Source organism: Schistocerca nitens, chromosome 2 (genome assembly GCF_023898315.1).
Source record: "Schistocerca nitens isolate TAMUIC-IGC-003100 chromosome 2, iqSchNite1.1, whole genome shotgun sequence".
NCBI classification, from domain to species: domain Eukaryota; kingdom Metazoa; phylum Arthropoda; class Insecta; order Orthoptera; family Acrididae; genus Schistocerca; species Schistocerca nitens.
In genome coordinates, this window is record NC_064615.1 from 330414866 (window position 1) to 330436221 (window position 21356).

General features: G+C 46.0%; 1 protein-coding gene across 1 annotated transcript in view; it reads left to right on the top strand.

The window, feature by feature from the left end:
- LOC126236128 (glutamyl aminopeptidase-like) overlaps positions 1 to 21356 on the top strand; it is a 470917-nt gene that overhangs the window by 15005 nt on the left and 434556 nt on the right. The window contains exons 2-3 of the mRNA XM_049945203.1: positions 13408 to 13612; positions 19997 to 20151. Coding sequence (XP_049801160.1) covers positions 13408 to 13612; positions 19997 to 20151 — 360 coding nt within the window. The remainder of the gene's footprint in view (positions 1 to 13407; positions 13613 to 19996; positions 20152 to 21356) is intronic.

The window sequence follows — 21356 nt, forward strand, 5'->3', positions numbered from 1 at the left end:
TCTTCCTGTCGGTTAAATTTCGCGTCTGTAGCACGTCATCTTCGTGGCGTAGCAATTTTAATGGCCAGTACTGTATTTGAAGACTGGTAAACTAAGTCAACCGAGACCTTTTTTCGTAGGGTATTCTTGTCATCACTAATTTGTGACAGCTAATGACAGGCACTTCTCGGGCAGAAGGCACACGGTTTCTTTCTTTCCTGTGCTTGATATGTTTATTAATTGTCTTCCTTCGATAGATACGATTGCCTTCAAATTAAATAAATTATACAACTTCGTAAAAAAGTACTAAAAAAGACACTTAAAAATGGAACTCATTTTCCCGAAACGTCGATGGTGCAATATAAACTAAACCAATAAAAATCAAGACTGGGAGCAGCAAATGCCTTGATGTTAAAACGAAACCAGTCTTTTTACGGTAACGGGCTATCAGTAACCGTTTTATAATGGACAAAAGAAAAACGGATCATTTAAGATGACGCTAGAAGTCTCAGCCTAAAACGTAAGTACTACGTACAGCACGCGCAAGTTCTCTTGCCTGTAAACGGGTATGTCGTTAAGGAAAACCCATACTGTTGAAATTAAGCCACTGTGGTGATTACTCCGGCTCGTTAGCGTCAGTAATGCGTTTCCAGTGGGCGGGAGCACTGGAAGTTGGAGGAAACTGGAGTAATGGCTTAACTGCGCAGCTCTTTTCAGCCCTGTTCATAGCTTCTACGACTTCCCCGCGTTCCACTTTCTCCGTCGTTCCCGTCTCTTCACTCACGTCCATTTCTGCCGCTGCTCACAGCCCTGTCAGCCTGCATGTTTTCTCTATTAGTCTTCTCTCCTCTAAGAAATATAAACAGTGTTATATTCTGCTGTAGCTATCATTGTTTCACTATTTCTCTCATTACTGTCTCTCATTACTGTTGCATCTAATATCAAATACACCACCTTTTGTAAAAGGTCCGTCGCCAAGAAGATGATGATAAAATAGGAAAAATTTCTGGTTAAATGTGAGAAAGATCCTTGTGGCTTGTTATTGTCAGGATAAATAAATAAAGTATTGTACCTGTTTGGAAAGCATTTAAACGCCTGTTCATTTTTTCTCCCTTACACCTGAAGTTAAGAATCGCAATAGTTTTTGCATACAAAGCCGTGACAACGATTAGCATAAAAGCAGATATTAACAACTGTTGCAGGTCCAAAAGAATCGACCTTGGTGATAAACTTTAAATGAGTATACATAAAAGCACTCTTTGAATAAAAATTAAAACGGGAGTCGCTGCTTGGAAGTCTTAGCCTAGTGGTACACAGAATGAGTCGTCAGACTTCAGTGTTTGCCGCAAAGCTCTGAAGTTAACGTGCTCTAACAGGATAAGCGCTACTGACAGAGGGGCACCACAGGTACGCCTGGGTGGTTCCCCTCGCCTGAAGATGTGACAATCAATGACCACGTGTGTCTGCTACGGAACTGACAAAGGATAATACGAGAGATTGCTGAAGGGTAATGCCTTCGAATTTTATGTGCGAAAACCCTTAAAGCTTTGTAAATAAAACAAACTTTATTAACATTCTACATTTTTATACTTCGTATCTACACATTTGCAGCCCTCTGCCACTAGAGGGCACCGAATTGCAGCGTGTAACAAGGCGGTGGGTAATTTAACTACGAGGATTGGAATTTAAATAGTGGCAACTATTTATTCACAACCGATACAAAAGAGTTACATGTTTGCATCTGTTACTGTTCTTCAGAGTAATCACCAGCGTTGAGTAGAACCAGTTTCCAGCCATGTGGAAGGCGTAGTATACCGTTAGCAGAGTCTGTTCTGTTGATGATGCGAATGGAGCGGTCTACTGCTTGTCGAATCTCTGGAATAGTACTGCAGCAAATGCCACGAAGTGGTTCATTCATCTTCGGAATCAAATCAAAGTCACATGGACTTAAGTCCGGGGAGTATGGTGGATGGTACAGTACTTCCCAGTCCCATCGACCGAACAGAGCAGCCACACCTTGCGCTGTATGCGCCCGCGCATTGTTGTGCAAAGTGATGGGTGGGTTGCGCAGAAAGTGTCGCCGCTTCTTTCGCAAAGCTGGTCGCAGGTGATCCTCCAAAAACGAACAGTAATACTGTGCATTGACGGTCCGCCGTGGAGTATCGTAATGCGTTAGGATAACACCATCGCCGGCCGCGGTGGCCGAGCGGTTCTAGGCGCTTCAGTCCGGAACCGCGCGACTGCTACGGTCGCAGGTTCGAATCCTGTCTCGGGCATGGATGTGTGTGATGTCCTTAGGTTAGTTAGGTTTAAGTACACTCCTGGAAATTGAAATAAGAACACCGTGAATTCATTGTCCCAGGAAGGGGAAACTTTATTGACACATTCCTGGGGTCAGATACATCACATGATCACACTGACAGAACCACAGGCACATAGACACAGGCAACAGAGCATGCACAATGTCGGCACTAGTACAGTGTATATCCACCTTTCGCAGCAATGCAGGCTGCTATTCTCCCATGGAGACGATCGTAGAGATGCTGGATGTAGTCCTGTGGAACGGCTTGCCATGCCATTTCCACCTGGCGCCTCAGTTGGACCAGCGTTCGTGCTGGACGTGCAGACCGCGTGAGACGACGCTTCATCCAGTCCCAAACATGCTCAATGGGGGACAGATCCGGAGATCTTGCTGGCCAGGGTAGTTGACTTACACCTTCTAGAGCACGTTGGGTGGCACGGGATACATGCGGACGTGCATTGTCCTGTTGGAACAGCAAGTTCCCTTGCCGGTCTAGGAATGGTAGAACGATGGGTTCGATGACGGTTTGGATGTACCGTGCACTATTCAGTGTCCCCTCGACGATCACCAGTGGTGTACGGCCAGTGTAGGAGATCGCTCCCCACACCATGATGCCGGGTGTTGGCCCTGTGTGCCTCGGTCGTATGCAGTCCTGATTGTGGCGCTCACCTGCACGGCGCCAAACACGCATACGACCATCATTGGCACCAAGGCAGAAGCGACTCTCATCGCTGAAGACGACACGTCTCCATTCGTCCCTCCATTCACGCCTGTCGCGACACCACTGGAGGCGGGCTGCACGATGTTGGGGCGTGAGCGGAAGACGGCCTAACGGTGTGCGGGACCGTAGCCCAGCTTCATGGAGACGGTTGCGAATGGTCCTCGCCGATACCCCAGGAGCAACAGTGTCCCTAATTTGCTGGGAAGTGGCGGTGCGGTCCCCTACGGCACTGCGTAGGATCCTACGGTCTTGGCGTGCATCCGTGCGTCGCTGCGGTCCGGTCCCAGGTCGACGGGCACGTGCACCTTCCGCCGACCACTGGCGACAACATCGATGTACTGTGAAGACCTCATGCCCCACGTGTTGAGCAATTCGGCGGTACGTCCACCCGGCCTCCCGCATGCCCACTATACGCCCTCGCTCAAAGTCCGTCAACTGCACATACGGTTCACGTCCACGCTGTCGCGGCATGCTACCAGTGTTAAAGACTGCGATGGAGCTCCGTATGCCACGGCAAACTGGCTGACACTGACGGCGGCGGTGCACAAATGCTGCACAGCTAGCGCCATTCGACGGCCAACACCGCGGTTCCTGGTGTGTCCGCTGTGCCGTGCGTGTGATCATTGCTTGTACAGCCCTCTCGCAGTGTCCGGAGCAAGTATGGTGGGTCTGACACACCGGTGTCAATGTGTTCTTTTTTCCATTTCCAGGAGTGTATTTTGATAACACCACCACAGTCGTACACGAGAATCACCATAATTTTCATCAACTGGGGCTCTGACGCACTTTCGACTTTCGCGGCGAACCTTAAGGACGCGACTCGTTGAATTGGCGTTTCAGTTTTGGCTCGTACGATGTGGCCATGTTTCATCCAGTGTCACGATACGGCGTAAGAAAGCCTCTCCTTCGCGCTCATAGCGCTCCAAGTGCGTCTGAGCAGCGTCGTAACGCATCCATTTTTGCAGGCGTTCCTTCAGGATGCGAAGCACGGTCGTATGTGCCAATCCGGTATCGTGGGTGTTGTGTACATAGTTCCGCGTAGTCAGCGCGTACACAACTTTCCCCCTAGAGCGCGCCCCGCTAAGCACAACAGAGCAGGCGCAGCGCTCGTCCGTCTCCGCACTACGAGATGGCGCTGTCTTAGAGACGGACCAAACTCTGCTTCCGCCGATCCGCGTATTAATGTCACGCAGCCAATGAGATTGCTGCTAACGTAGAACCTTTTCTCCTCGCGGATCACACTCGCGCAGTGATACCTGAACGCGCGAGGTATTATAACGAGTGTACAGACCTCCGATTAGTCAGTCTGCATTAGTCTGCATTTGTCTGTACCAGTCTGTAGTCAAGTTTCAGTCTGCGCCTAATAAGATTATCATATTCCTGTACATAGCCATGAAGTGAAATGTATAGACACTTTGTCAAGTATCAGAGATATGTGAGAATAAGATTAACGTACCAATACCAAAGGAACTTCAGATTGTCAATTGTAAATAGCATCCAGAACCAAGTTAAGTTATTTTTATGCTTGTTATTATTTTAATAAATGTGTGTGAAAATTAATCAAGTTCTGTTTAAAGTTGGTCACTGTCAATCTGCTACTCTAAGCGTACAATGGCATTGCTATCGTCTGACCTAACGGCAGAAGATAAACACGCCACGATAAGACCACGAGACATATTGCTGACACTCGCCTACCTCGTTAGAGCGACAAGTCAAATAATCTGATGGTGTGTGTACCGAAGGTCTTACAGTACACTCACCACAGTGGACGAGCTCACGAATAGTATCGCGTCGATCATTGTCCACTAACGCGGCAACAGCACGCACTTCTTCTTCAGAGACGCTAGGACGACCTGCCCGATACATGTCTGCCACAGTTTGCCGACCTTCGTTGAAGGCTTTTACCCAATGTGCCACTGTTCTGTACGGCAATACCGATTCCCCGCACACTTCTTGAAGACCTTCATGTCACTGTCGTGCTGTACGACCTCTGGCACATTGAATCTTGATCCAACTCCGTTGTTCCTGTTTCAAAACATAGTGACACCGTTACGTTAGACCGCTCGCGCACAAGTGACTGTGTTTCCCTCGAGTGTGCGCACGCCGGTGACGTGGGACGGGCGAGTCCATTTGCTCTGAGGTAAGGTAGGTGTGTCAACAACGTGTGCTATCAGCGACAATAGTAGATTCCATTGCATAGTGTCTCCACAGCATTGATGCCACTATTTAAGTTCCAACCTACGTTTGTTGGTGCGTGAGAAACTGCTTGCTGTAATCGCGTTTCGAATGACGAAGAGTTCGTCTACGTATGATGCACCCTCTCCTTCAGCATAACGTTGCCAGACCATACACGAGCGCTGCGACATCTGCAACAATCCGACGCCTTGGGTTCACTGTCATCGATCATCCTTCATCCCGACTTGTCCCCATCCGATTTTCATCTCTTTCCAAAACTTAAGGAAACGGTCCAAGCAGAGGTGAGGATATGGCGCCGCCAACAAAGTAGAACATTCTAACGTGACGGTATCAACAAACTGGTCTCTCGTTGGGAGAAATGTCTTCGTCGCCAGTGTACTATGTCGAGAAATAAATATGTAGACATGAAGAATAAAGACGTAAAATGATGATAACGTATGTTTTATTTAAAAAGTTTTAGTAGGTTTTACATAAAAACTCGGAGGCATTACTTTTCAGCACTCTCTCGTCGATTCTATTTATGAAGGACCAAAAGGAGACCGCGATGCTACATAGACACTCTTATCGCTTGTAGGTTTTTAGTGGCCACGGCGAATCATTGTCCTCTTCCAAGCTCCAAAAAGCTGAAGTTACAGTCTGAACCACAAGCTGGATCCTAGTAACACTTTCAACAGGAAAGCAATGACGATTCTGGATAAAATATGTCCCGTAAGCCCCCTCCTCTACCTACTCTCTACTCTTCCCCACACACTTCGACCACCCCCCCCCCCACCCAATTCCAAAAATGTGCCCCTTCCTCTCCTCTTTTTTAAAAGTAGGCCAATCAGAGAGCTTTGAGCCAACATGAATATTTAGCTCTCCCGATCACAGCTCAGTATTTTACTGTCACATCAGCTCATCCAATCACATTTCACAACTTCTTTATTGGAAATACGCCGATCAGAGAGCTTCGAAGCCAATTGTGTTATACATGTTCAACCCATTCGCAACTCAGCATTTTACTGCCACATCAACTTGTCCGATCATGAAACTTCCTGCATCATCTACATCTACATTTATACTCCGCAAGCCACCCAAAGGTGTGTGGCGGAGGGCACTTTACGTGCCACTGTCATTACCTCCCTTTCCTATTCCAGTCGCGTATGGTTCGCGGGAAGAACGACTGCCGGAAAGCCTCCGTGCGCGCTCGAATCTCTCTAATTTTACGTTCGTGATCTCCTCGGGAGTTATAAGTAGGGGGAAACAATATATTTGATACCTCATTCAGAAACGCACCCTCTCGAAAACTGGACAGCAAGCTACACCGCGATGCAGAGCGCCTCTCTTGCAGAGTCTGCCACTTGAGTTTGCTAAACATCTCCGTAACGTTATCACGCTTACCAAATAACGCTGTTACGAAACGCGCCGCTCTTCTTTGGATCTTCTCTATCTCCTCTGTCAACCCGACCTGGTACGGATCCCACACTGATGAGCAATACTCAAGTAATCTACCAGGAAGTTTCGTATCAGCGCACACTCCGCTGCAGAGTGAAAATCTCATACTGGAAGCATCACCCAGACTGTAGCTAAGCCATGTCTCCGCAATATCCTTTCTTCCAGGAGTGCTAGTTCCGCAAGGTTCGCGGAAGAGCTTCTGAGAAGTCTGGAAGGTAGGAGACGAAGTACTGGCAGAATTGAAGCTGTGAGGACGGGTCGTGAGTCGTGCTTGGATATCTCAGATGGCGCCGGCACGGTAGCTGCCCTCTGTAATAATAAAAAAAATAAAAAAACTCAGTAATGGATCAACGATGAACTTCAACGGGTGTCATGGGATGTCCGCCCTAAACAAATGCAACGAACAGTAACGAAAGAAATGAGATGATTAAAAAAAAAAAAAAAAAAAAGATGGTACAGCACTTGCCCGCCAAAGGCAAAGGTCCTGAGTTCGAGTCTCGGTCCAGGACACAGTTTTAATCTGCCAGGAAGTTTCATATCAGCGCACACTCCGCTGCTGAGTGAAAATCTCATTCTTGTCCGATCATATTTCTTAACTTCTTTTTAAGCCACGCCCTCTGTTTTTTGGAAATAGGCAATCAGAGAACTACCTATGGTATGGTCAGGACATAACATCATCCTCGTCCAGTGCTGTTGGCAATTTCATAATGTTTGCAGGGCATCAGATATATTAGAGCTGTTGCCTACGTTAGTGTGTTTTCCATATGCCAGTGGTCTGAAACGGTGAACATTAATATATGAGTAGTTTGGGAAGATATTATGAGCTTTCTTTGCTAAATTTTTTGTTTTCGATATAGCTGCTGTCATCAGTATGTGTCTAAAAACAGTTTTATTCGTCTTGTGGGTGTCACGACATACACCAGCATAATGCTCTAGTTGGCTTTATTATTTTTGTGAATATTCTGTCTGCACTTGGAGGAACATACACACATTAAAAACAGAAGTACGCAGTACTGATGTTCCACAGTGATTCCACTGTAAATAAATATTATTGTGGAACGTAGATACTGTGTTTTTTCAGGTTTTAATTTGGCTTTATTTCGTATTTTCATGCAGGACAACATCAAACCAAAGTTTTCATACGGTTTTCAGGAACATGCAGTACGAACCGCTTCATTGGCTCATGATTTTCTGATTGAGAAAGCCACCTGCAGAAACATGTCAATTTTATTTGATTGAACATCAACTGATGTTATTTATCTTTCCTTATTTTAAAAACAAGAGTGTCTATTTCTAAAGACATAAGCTTAGTGAGGTGTGCACCTACGTAGCTGAGTCGTCAGGGCGCCTGAATGCCATTCAGAGTACCGAGTTCCAGTTCTCGATAGCGTCAGGGATTGTTCCTTGGCTGGAGGACTGGGACGAGTTGCACTCCAGCTCGTGAGGCGAACATACGATCTATAGTTTTGTCCACAACGTCCTGAACGCATTTTCATGGGGATGTGGGGAGTGGAGGAAGCAAGCTCCGGCTACCAAAGGCCAATATACGCAGCCAGGGGGAGAGTGGCGGTGTTGTGGGATAAGCTGCACTTTGAATATGTTTTTGCACGGGATCCGCCTTGACCAAACACAACTTTTCCTTCCTTTCCCAAAACATGTTTCGCTGAATTTACGGTATCATCAGTTTTTTTTATCTAATTTCTAATCAACGACCAAATGTCCTATACATATGTAAATTTGAGTTTTTAAGAAAGTATTCACAAACTAGAAACAAAATTTTCTGAGTGTACCTTGTTACCACATGCTGTGATTTTTGTAGTTTTCTATGTTTACCATTAGTTGTTTTTCTTTCGCAGTTTGTCATCTGGAACCATAGATAACTTTGTAGAAAGTTGTTCACATCGAAAATTTACAACTGGGAATGTTATGGTTAACATAATTTTGTCCAGTATGGACGATATTGTGTGTGTGTGTGTGGTTGGGTGTGGGTGTCCTCGCATGCCTCTTTTTATGGGTTAGTTTGACAGTTCTTTGCGAACACTTATTATGTATTTTCCTTCAACGATGGCTTTCTGTATTTGGTAGTTTTCCTCATAGTTTTAGTGTGGAGTTCTAGCAGCACTTGATAATTTTTAAGCCGGCAAATGATTTCTGTTAGTCTCTATTTCATACTTATAAACTGATCGGTGAATATAGAATGACAGCTGTTAGTTTTTAGTGCTCTTCTGTATTCTGTCTACCTAACGCTGAAATTTCGCTTTGCTCTTGCAGCGCCGGCAATACACATGTGCTTACTAATTAGGCATCATAAGGCATGTCAATCACTTCATAACGGCTACAGTACACGCAGGTACCGCACTGTTAGATCGCCAATGTTTGCAGCAGCCGGACACAAAACACTCACCGCTCGAAGTCAGCCGACTGCTCCCCGCTTCAGCTGATCCACAACTAGAGAGGACGTTGTGAACAAACTACACTGACATGGGGAGGCCACGACGTTTGGAATGCGGATTTACTGCAAACTTCGTATACTCGTAGTACTCCACGAGGACAACAAAATGTGTAAGCAGTAGCGCGTACTTCTCAAGCGTTATTGAGAAAATCGCAGGATAACTTCGGTCGTCAAATATGTACCTGTGCGTGGCCGTCATCACAAAGCGGCGGCCGTTATTAACACGAAGCGGCGGCGGCTGAGTGATAGCGGCACGGTAGCTCAGCGTGTTCGGTCAGAGGGATGCTCGCCCTCTGTAATAAAAAACTGAGTATAGGAATCAACGATCATCTTGAACGGATGTCTTGTGACGTCCGCCCAGACCAAACGCAACGAACAATACCGAACGAAATGAAAGAAATAAAGTGGTTAGCGGCCAAGCCCCGTAATCGTAGGTCGTGGGTTGCTGGATCGAGTCCTGTTCGTCACTTTTTTTTTCAACACAGTCATATTCTTTACTATTTATATTACAGTTGATATAACGGGAAAAATACGTGTAATCAGATGAACTTTTATTACATTTGCAATGTTATTTGGCAGTCTACAAAGTTTTATTATCACAGATAATATAATATTCATAACTACCGACTAGTAAACTACCAAACGCATATGTAGTAGTAGTACGGTATCCTGCCTTTCGGTAGGTCCTGTCATGGGTTAAGCCATTTCCACTTTTGTCTGTCCATAGCCAGTCTTTTCATTTCTCAATACTTGTCTCCTTTGATATTGTTCAGCATTTGAGATCTTCCTCTTCCCCTTTTTCCCTCCACTATTCCTTCTATTCCTTCCTTCAATAAACAGTCCCTCCTCAAACTATCTCCAATCCAGTTCTGTTTTCTCTTGCTGATAACTTTCAGCATGTTTCTTTCTTCTCCAACCCTTCTTAATACTTCTTCATTTCTTACTCTGTCTTCCCATTTCACTTTTTCCAGTCTTCTCCATATCCACAGCTCTAGTGCCTCCAATCTTCTTTCATCTTCCTTCCTGAATGTCCAGGTCTCCGCACCATATAAACCATATAAACGCATAAAATGATTCTGAAAATGCTAGCTTGTCCGTGATTTGAGAAATCCCTTATACGTGGAAGGAGCCCGAAACTACTTGTTGCCTGCAAGTTTGCCGGCCGAAGTGGCCGTGCGGTTAAAGGCGCTGCAGTCTGGAACCGCAAGACCGCTACGGTCGCAGGTTCGAATCCTGCCTCGGGCATGGATGTTTGTGATGTCCTTAGGTTAGTTAGGTTTAACTAGTTCTAAGTTCTAGGGGACTAATAACCTCAGCAGTTAAGTCCCATAGTGCTCAGAGCCATTTTTGAACCTGCAAGTTTTGACTGCCACAAACAGTAAAGAATATGACTGTGTTGTAAAACAATAAGGTACCGAACGGAACTCGATCCAGCGACCAACTTCCTACGATTACGGTACTTCGACGATAACAACTTTTTTTTTTTTTTTTTTTCGTTATTGATCGCTGTGTTTGGTCGTTGCGGACGTCGCAAGACATCCTGTTCAAGTTCGTTTGCTGATCCTTCCACTCAGTTTTTTTTTTATTACAGAGACCAACCGGCTCTCTGACCGAACAAGCTGAGCTATCGTGCCGGCTTACAACTCAGCCGCCGCCGCTTCGTGTTAATAACGGCCGCAGATTTGTGATAATAACGGCCACGCAGAGGTACATATTTGACGACCTAAATTATCCTGCGATTTTCTCTATAACGCTTGAGAAGTACCAGCTACTGCTTACACATTTTGTTGTCCTCATGGAGTACTACGAGTGTACGAAGTTTGAAGTAAATCCGCGTTCCAAACGTCGTGGCCTCCACTTGTGAGTGAAAAGCAGTGGTTCCATGTCTGAAAAACTGACAAATCGTTGATCGGTGCCACGCCCTTCCCTGAACTTCATTCAAATGATGCCATTTAGCAAAGCTTGATACAACAGCTGGTCAGCATCTCGTTGTCCTCTGAATCTGATTGCAGAGTTACTTTTTAAACGTTAGGCAGGTGCCAAAATCTGGTGGATATTGGCTAATATACACTGACGGAAAAAATCGCAACACCAAAAACTAATTAATGTAGAGTAATGAATTTCGAGACTAGATATGTCTAGGTAAGTGATTAACATTGTAAGATCACAGGTTAACGTAAGCACGAGATAAACAATTGGAAATATGATATGCTGGTACACTTATAACCAGTGAAGCCGCCAGAATGTTGAATGCAAGCATGCAAACGCGCAGTCAGTTTGTGGGATGGCGTTCAGTATCGGCTGCACTTGGTCGGTCAATATAGGGACAGCGACTGCTGTTTGTGGACGATGCTGGAGTTGTCGTCCGATGATGTCCCATGTGTGCTCGACTGGAGACAGAACTGGTGGTCGAGCAGGCCGAGGCAACATGTCGACACTCTGTACAGCATATTGGGTTACAAGAGCGGTATTTGGGCGAACGTTATCCTGTTAGATAACACCCCCTAGAATGTTTTTCATGAATGGCAGCACAACAGGACGAATCATCAGACTGACGTACAAATTTGCAGTCAGGGTGCGTTGAATAACCACGAGAGTGATCCTGCTGTCGTACGAAATCACACCTCACACGGTAAATGACCAAGACTCGCACAGAGACAGGATCAGTTTTTATCAGAAAACGCAACAGACGTCCACCTTGCTCTGCAGTAATCTCTCGCTTGACATCACTAAAGTCGCAAATGGCGGTGGTTTCCGGTCAGTGAAATGCACCCTACATGCCATCTGGCTCAGAACTGTCCTTGAAGTAACCGATTTGTAACAGTTCGTTGTGTCACTGTGATACCACCTGCTGCTCAGATTGCTGCTGCAGATGCAGTATGATGCGTCAGTCATGCTCCGAACACTGTAGTATTCAAATGGTTCAAATGTCTCTGAGAACTATGGTTCAATTGGTTCAAATGGCTCTGAGCACTATGGGACTTAACTGCTGTGGTCTTGAGTCGCCTAGAACTTAGAACTACTTAAACCTAACTAACCTAAGGGCATCACACACATCCATGCCCGAGGCAGGATTCGAACCTGCGACCGTAGCGGTCGCGCGGATCCAGTCTGTAGCGCCTAGAACCGCTCGGCCACTTCGGCCGGCTGAGCACTATGGGACTTAACTTCTGAGGTCATCAGTCCCCTAGAACTTAGAACTACTTGAACTAACCTAAGGACACCACACACATCCATGCCCGAGGCAGGATTCGAACCTCCGACCGCAGCGGTCTCGCGGCTCCAGACTGTAGCGTCTAGAACCGCACGGCCACTTCGGCCGGCCACTATAGTCTTCCATCTCGGTAGTTCCAAGTGGGTTCCCGGAGCCCGGTCTTCTTGCGACCGTACATTCCCGTGACCACCGCTGCCAGCAATCATTCACAGTGGCTACATCCCTGTCAAGTCTTTCTGCACTGTCGCAGAAAGTACATCCAGCTTCTCGCACCCTAATTACACGACCTCCTCCAAACTCAGTAAAGTTTTGCTAATGACGCCTTTGTCGCCTTGAAGGCATTGCTGACTGACATCAACTCACCATGTCCGGTCTCAAAGGTAACTGACGCTCACGACCGTGACAGCGGGTATTTAAAGCAAACTTAATTTTCGTCCTCATTGTGGCGCTACTAGCGCCACGCTTACGCAACTGGTGCGAAATCTAGATAGACAACTTTCAGATGTAAAAACACGCCTGCCAATTTTTGATTATGTCGCACAAATCCTTCTTGGCGTTCCGATTTTTTTCCGTCAATGTAATGACCTCGTACAGTACGAACCACTGCCGGCCGGGGTGGCCGAGCGGTTCTAGGCGCTACAGTCTGGACCCGCGCGACCGCTACGGTCGCAGGTTCGAATCCTGCCTCGGGCATGGAGGTGTGTGGTGTCTTAGGTTAGTTAGGTTTAAGTAGTTCTAAGTTATAGGGGACTGATGACCTCAGAAGTTAAGTCCCGAAGTGCTCAGAACCATTTATTTGAACGAACCACTGTTACAGGAAAACGTTTGTGCTCTACACAAACGTGCTTATCTCCAGAACAAATATTTTACTTGCGGAGTATTCATAATGGGATAGAAACCTAGCCAGTTTCCTTTCTCCAAGGCGTGATGATGCTGAGGAGTTTGGGGGGTGGAGGGGGTGGGGGGAGGGGAGAGACATTGGCAGGTAGGAGGCATGAGGTGAGTCGTGAATACGTGGAGCTGTCATGCGGATAGAGAGACAAGTGCTCGAGTTGGATTTCTTGTGCGCTGCAGTGCTCGTACTTATCAACCACCTGCTGTCCACACAGGTTGCCAGAGGACGTACAGCCACTGCACTACGAGCTGCTGCTGAACCCCCAGCTGCAGGAGGGAAACTTCATGGGCGCCGTGTCCATAACGGTGCAGACGCAGCGCGCCAGGGGCTGGTTGGCGGTGCACCGCAAGGGCCTCAACATCACGGAGAGCCGCATGATCAGAGTCCTGGACAGCGCCGAGGTGCCACTGCTCGAGCCCGTGAGTTGCCAACACTATTATATCACGCTCTTGTTTCTAAACACCAATTTAACGAGCCGGCCTCTGTGGCCTAGCGGTTCTAGGCGCTTGAGTCCGGAACCGCGCTGCTGCTACGGTCGCAGGTTCGATTCCTGCCCTGGTCATGGATGTGTGTGATGTCCTTAAGTGAGTTAGGTTTAAGTAGTTCTAAGTCTAGGGGACTGATGCCCTCAGATGTTAAGTCCCATAGTGCTTAGAGCCATTTGAACCAATTTAACGTGACGAAAATTCCAAATATGCTGACAGAAAAAAAGGCAACACTAAAACGGAGTTATTCGTCATAAACTAAAGTTGGTAGCCGTGTTTCTACATCTGAAAGATGATGTCTGTTCAGATTTCACGCAAGTCGCATAAGAGTGGCGCCAGTAGCGTCACTGTGAGAATGCAAATCAGGGCTGCTTTGTAACGGTCGTAAGCGTTGGTTAAGTTTGATAGTGGACGTGGTGATTTGATGTTAGTAAAGAATGCCTTCAAGGCGCCAAAGGCACCACTATCAACACCTGAATTAATCTAAATGAGGTCGTCTAATAGGGCTACGAGAAGCTGGATGTTCCTTTTGTGATACTGCAGAAAGACTTGGCAGGAATGTAGCCACTGTGCATGAATGTTGGCAGCGCTGGTCACCAGAATTTACAGTCTCAAGGAGACCGGGTTCCAGACGGTCACGTGGAACTACCGAGAGGGGAAACCATCGTGTCCGGCGTATGGCTCTGACGCATCGTACTGCATCTGCAAGAAAAATGGTTCAAATGGTTCAAATGGCTCTGAGCACTATGGGACAGAACATCTGACGTCACAGTCCCCTAGACTTAGAACTACTTAAACCTAACTAACCTAAGGACATCACACACATCCATGCCCGAGGCAGGATTCGAACCTGCGACCGTAGCAGCAGCGCGGTTCCGGACTGAAGCGCCAAGAACCGCTCGGCCACAACGGTCGGCTGCATCTGCAACTGCAATTTTTGCAGCAGTTGACACCACAATGACGCAACGAACTGTTACAAATCGTTTATATCAAGGACAACTCCGTGCTAGACAGCCTGTAGCGTACATTCCACTGACGCTAAACCACCATTAGTTTCTTCAGTGGTGTTAGGCGAGAGCTCATTGGAGGGCAGGGTGGAGGTCTGTTGTGTTTCCTGATAAAAGCTGGTTCTGCCTCGGTGTCAATTATAGCCACGTGTTGGTTAGGAGGCCAGTTGCGGGTCTGCAACGAACATGTTTGCGTGCTAGACACACTGAACCTACACCTGGAGCTATTGTCTGGCGTGCGATTTCACATGACAGAGAAGCACTCTCGCGTTTATCCCACGCACCCTCACTGCAAATTTGTACGTCATTCTGGTGATTCGGCCTGTTGTACTGCCATTCATAAACAGCATTCCAGAGGTATTTCCCATCAGGATAACGCTCACCAACGTACCACTCTACAGAGTGCCGACATGTTGTCTTGCTCTGCTCGACCACCGGATCTGACTCTTGTCGAGCACATATGGGACATCATCGGACGACAACTCCAGCCTCATCCACAAACAGCATTAGCCGTCCCTGTATCCTGACATCCGGCACTTGTACAACAAAATGCATGCACGTTTGCATCTTTGCATTCAACATTCTGGCGCCCACGCCGGTTATTAATGTACCAGCATTTCTAATTGGCAATGGCTTACCTCGCGCATATATTAACCCGTAATCTTGCAGTGTTAATAACTTAAATATGTTACCTAGACAAATGTACTCCCAAAATTTCATTGAGAGAGAGAGAGAGAGAGAGGGAGTGTGTGTGTGTGTGTGTGTGTGTGTGTGTGTGTGTGTGGGTGTGTGTGTGTGTGTGTGTTATCTTCAGTCCAGAGACTGGTTTGATGCAGCCATCCATGCTACTCTATCCTGCACAAGCTTCTTCATCTCCAAGTAACTATTGCGACCTACATCCTTCTGAATCTGCTTAGTGTGTTCATCTCTTGGTCTCCCTCTACGATTTTTACCCTCCACTGTGCCCTCCAATACTAAATTGGTGATCCCTTGATGCCTCAGAACATGCCCTACCAACCGATCTCTTCTTCTATCTAAGTTGTACCATAAATCCCTCTTCTGCCCAATTTTATTCAGTACCTCCTCATTAGTTACGTAGTCTTCCCATCTAATCTTCAGCATTCTTCTGTAAAATTTCAATACTCTACATTAATTATTTTCTGATGTTGCGATTTTTTCCATCTGTATATTACGTCTCAAACGTGATGAAACTGATGAACAAAAGACATGTATAACGGCCAATCAAAAAGTTTCCGTTGGAACGCCGTACAGTTCAAAATCGGCATGCTCAGCAGGAAAATTTTATCTGAGCACTGAGGCCATCAACCCACTGTCGTTGAAGATACCCGTTTGGTAAAACACCACAGCAGTGTGTGTGTGTGTTTCACAGAGGAAGGTCACATTGTACTTCCCCCTCTGAATCGTCGCACGGACGAGAAAATGACATATATCGAAATAAGTGCTCAAGGAACGGAAAAAAACCTGAAATCACTGAACAGAGGAAACCCCGCTGGACCTGATGGGTTAATAATTCGTTTGTACACAGAGTATGCGAAAGATTGTGCCCCTCTTCTAGCAGCAGTGTGCCGAAGGCCTCTAGAGGAGCGTTCCTAGTGATTGCAAAAAAACACAGGTCACTCCACTTTTCAAGAAGGATAATCGAACAGACGCACAAAACTCTTGACATCGATCAGTTGTTAAGAAGTTATACGCTCGCGTATTATGACATTTGAGGAGACCGAAAATCTCCTCTGTAGGGACAACATGGGTTCCAAAAACAATGACCCTGTGACACCCAACTCGCTCTGTTCGTCCGCGAGACCCAGAAAGCAGTAGATGCACGTGCCTGGGTAGATGCCATCTTCCTTGACTTTTGGAAGGCATTCGATACAGTTTCGCACCGCTGCCTAATAAACAAAATATGTGCGTATGGTACATCAGACCACCTGTGTGACTGGACTGAAGAGTTCTTATCAAACAGAACACACCACGTCATTCTCAATGGAAAGAAGTCTTCAGACGTAAAAGTAACTTCGGGCGTGCCCCGAGGGAGTGTTATAGGACTATTTCTTTTCATAATAAATATAAATGGTGTAGTAGAGAGCGTCGGAAGTTACATGAGGCTTTTAGCGATTCCGCGACGCTAGAAAATTGTAGCGAAATGCGGGAAGAGCTGCTGAGGACCGACGCTTTGTACAGAGAGTGCCAACTGACCCACAACATAAACAAATGTAGCGCATTGCGAATACGTATACAGAAAGACCCCTTACTGTATGATTAGAAAATTGCAGAACACTCACTGGAAGCAGTTACTTCGAGAAAATATCTAGGAGCAAGCTTGTGTGTGTACGGAGCAAACTGAAGTGGAACGCCCACATAAAATTAATCGCGAGTAATTTGGATGTCAGACAGATTCATTGGAAAAATCTACAGGAAATGCAGTCCATCAGCAAAGGAAGGAGCTTACAAAACTCTCGTTAGACCAGCACTGCTCGTCAGTATGGGATTCGTACAGATAAGGCTGTTAGAAGAAATAGATTGCAGCACGAGATAGTCTACTGATAAAATTCCGAGAGTGTACATTCCTGTAAGAGTCAACCAGTATATTGCTTCCTCCCAAGTACATCTCAGGAAGAATCATGAACATATAATTACAGAGAGTCGAGCCCGTACGGAGGCTTACCATCAATCGTTCTTCCCGTGAACCATATGCGATTGGAACAGGAAAGGGGAGAAGTGACACTGGTTCACGAAATACCCACCGCCACACACCTCAAGGTGGCTTGCGGAGTATAGGTGCAGATATATTCATTTGGTTAGTGCTAGCTTGCTTTTTACGTTCTGCGTAGTTCGCATTTGGTATGTTAGTTCATCTCTTCGTCTACTTCGTGATTCTCACTTTTGATGATAATTTTATCGTCAGTCTCACTTCCGCTACTTCTCACTGCTTTCATCTTTCTTCGGTTTCCTCACAGTCCATATTCTTTACTCATTGGACTGTTTATGCCACTCAATAAGTCATGCAATTCTTTCCCACTTTCACCGATGGTAGAAATGTCATCACCGAATCTTATCATCGATATTCTTTCTACCCGAATTTTAATCCCACTCGTGAACCATTGTTTTATTTCGGTCATTGCTTCTTAGATGTATAGATTGAACAGTAGGGACGAAAGACTATATCCATGTATTACGCCATATCTAATTCGAGCATGTCGTTCTTCGTCTTTCGTTCTTATTGTTCCCTCAAAAATGTTCAAACGTGTGTGAAATCTTATGGGACTTAACTGCTAAAGTCATCAGTCCCTAAGCTTACACACTACTTAACCTAAATTATCCTAAGGACAAACACACACACCCATGCCCGAGGGAGGACTCGAACCTCCGCCGGGACCAGCCTATTGTTCCCTCTTGATTCTTGTGCGTACTGTATACCACCCGCCTTTTCGTCCAGCTTACTACCATTTTCCTGAGGATATCGAACATCTTTTACCGCTGTAGAATATATAATGCTTTTTCCAGATTGAAAAATCCTATGAAGAAAAGATAACTACATTTAATGAGAGACGAGCTGCAACGAAGATACTTCGTAACTTTTCGGTCTAATTTTAATTTGTTCTTCGTGTACTTTCCTCCGGGATATATATATATATATATATATATATATATATATATATATATATATATATATATATATATATATATATATATATATATATATATTTTAGCACGTTTGATTCTTCCTGTCCGCAGCTCCTGGTCTCGAGGCAGCGTTCTCGCTTCCTGAGCACGGGGTCCCGGGTTCAATTCGCGGCGGGGTCAGTCAGGGATTTTCACCTGCCTCGAGATGACTGGGTGTTGTTGTGTCGTCTTCATCATCATCATTCATCCCCATTACGGTCGGAGGAAGGCAACGGCAAACCACCTCCACTAGGACCTTGTCTAGTTAAGCGGCGCGGGTCTCCCGCGTCATTCCCCTACGCTCTGTCAAGGAGTACGGGACCTCATCATTCTTTCTCCTGAGGGGAGAAGGCGGGCTGTTCTAGGGCTTATCTGGTTGTCCTTCATCAACCAGGGGTTACAATTTTTATTTTATTTATTTCCAATTTTTCATATGTTTGCATACTTGCCATTACTTTATATTGAATATTCTCAGTTTTTATATTACTTTTTAGTGAATTTAACAAGATAAATGAATTAACAAAATAAATGAGAATCACAAGGTAAGTTAAAATGACAAGATAACCTAATGGCAGATTCTTATACTACACATTCTCTTCTTTCTTCCCATTTTATTACTCTAAAATAGTGCTATTACTTCAAAACAATGCAAAAGAAAGAAGGAGGTGTTAAGGCTCGTATGAATGGATAAAACTGTGTTACTTAAGTTTAAATTTGTTGGTGAATGGTGTTGTGGGTGGTATCTTCTATCTTATGGCTGGTCTTACCAATAGAGTTACAGGTTCTCTTTTCCTGCTTCGCAGTACTCGGAGCTGGTTGCTACAATAGTTCCTTGCTGTCTTAGGTCTAGTTTTACATATTCTCCTTTCCTGTTATAGCGTACTTGGAGCTGGTTTCTACAATGGTTCTTTAACTTACGTAAGATTTCATTAAAACTATTGTGTTCGGTGTTTTGAAATGTGTTGCGTGTTGTGGGATGAAAGCGAGGGCCGTCGTGGCGTACTAGGTTGTTCATTTCCGCGTTACCGTCTTTCGTCTAGGTGGGGAGGGGTAGTTTCTCCTTGTTTCACCGTTGGTGCCTCCGGGGTAACAGATACGGTAGACTTATATTGTAGACGGGTACACACGACCGTCATAGTTAATTTGTTACCTCAGATTTCCCGCTCTGAAATCGCACTGGTGACAGTCGGTAATTATTTCCTCAGGGCCGCGCGGGATTAGCCGAGCGGTCTAGAGCGCTGCAGTCATGGACTGTGCGGCTGGTCCCGGCGGAGGTTCGAGTCCTCCCTCGGGCATGGGTGTGTGTGTGTTTGTCCTTAGGATAATTTAGGTTAAGTAGTGTGTACGCTTAGGGACTGATGACCTTAGCAGTTAAGTACCATAAGATTTCACACCCATTTGAACATTTATTTGCCGGCCGGTGTGGCCGTGCGGTTAAAGGCGCTTCAGTCTGGAACCGCGTGACCGCTACGGTCGCAGGTTCGAATCCTGCCTCGGGCATGGATGTGTGTGATGTCCTTAGGTTAGTTAGGTTTAATTAGTTCTAAGTTCTAGGCGACTGATGACCTCAGCAGTTAAGTCGCATAGTGCTCAGAGCCATTTGAACCATTTTGAACATTTATTTGCTCAGGTGGACTACACGGAGGGCGAGATGTGGGTGCTGCAGCCGCGCTACGGCCAGATCCTGGCGGGCACCTACCTGCTCAACTTCATCTTCTTCGGGTCTCTCACCGACAGCATCGTCGGCTTCTACCGCAGCACCTACTCGCAGGACGGATCTCGCAGGTGAGTGGACCGCGGTCGCACGGGGGCGGACAGGTAGGAAACCAGCCTGTAGTACCAACCCTCCCACCACACACACGCGAACAAGCCAGCGCGGCCAACGAACTTGAAGGTGAGTCACTCCCGTGCGGAACCGTAAGTCACATCTCAAGCAGGTACGTACAAGGCCACGTCGGATGTTCTCCTCAGCATCCCTCGAAACGGGCAAGTATCGCGGCGTTCGCTAGTTTTACTTTTCTGATTATGACCACATAGAGCTATGTCGTGCGGCAGGGAGATAAGTCAACTTCGGACCGACTCCTAGTGCCGACTCAACGACCTGCTGCATCGGACATCTGTTTAATGCGAATATTTCAGAAATATGCAATTGGATTTACAACTAACACAACGATGGCATAGTCGTCATTCCTCACCACAGACTGTGACGCTGCGGCCAAATGCAAGATAAGCTATAATCAGTTGAGATTGTAGGACAGTACATCTGAAACTTCCCTTAGAAAAATTATGAATGGCTGTGCTGGTAAACTTTTACGTTATTTGATTTTCAAACAGCTGAGCAAAACTCAACGTACTCAAACAGTTTTCTCTTTACTTATTCTGATCATCACTAAACTGACTCACAATATTTTTAGCGCAACGAAATCTGACTTTCTTTTTGACTAACAATAAGCTACACCTTTCCTGAATCACTTATCTCACAAAAATCTTCGTTACTCGAACTACTGCAATACAGCGAGCGGCAATACTGCGAGCTAAATAAAAGATTCTAACTACTGAAGGCACTAACTACTGATAGGCATAGTTAGCAAATGAAAGATTTTGGTAGAGAACAAACAATTTATTTACCTTAATAGTGTTCAAAAGTCATTATATATATAACTATCAATTCATGACATCCATCTTCACAAAGCCGGCCGCGGTGGTCTCGCGGTTCTAGGCGCGCAGTCAGGAACCGTGCGACTGCTACGGTCGCAGGTTCGAATCCTGCCTCGGGCATGGATGTGTGTGATGTCCTTAGGTTAGTTAGGTTTAAGTAGTTCTAAGTTCTAGGGGACTGATGACCGCAGCAGTTGAGTCCCATAGCGCTCAGAGCCATCTTCACAAATTCCCTTTTTCTGGCGGACACACGTCCAGATCGTCCGCTTATAGTAACGTCTCAAAACTCTGTCATGCCTCTCTCCACATCCACCACTGCTGGCGGCTCACCT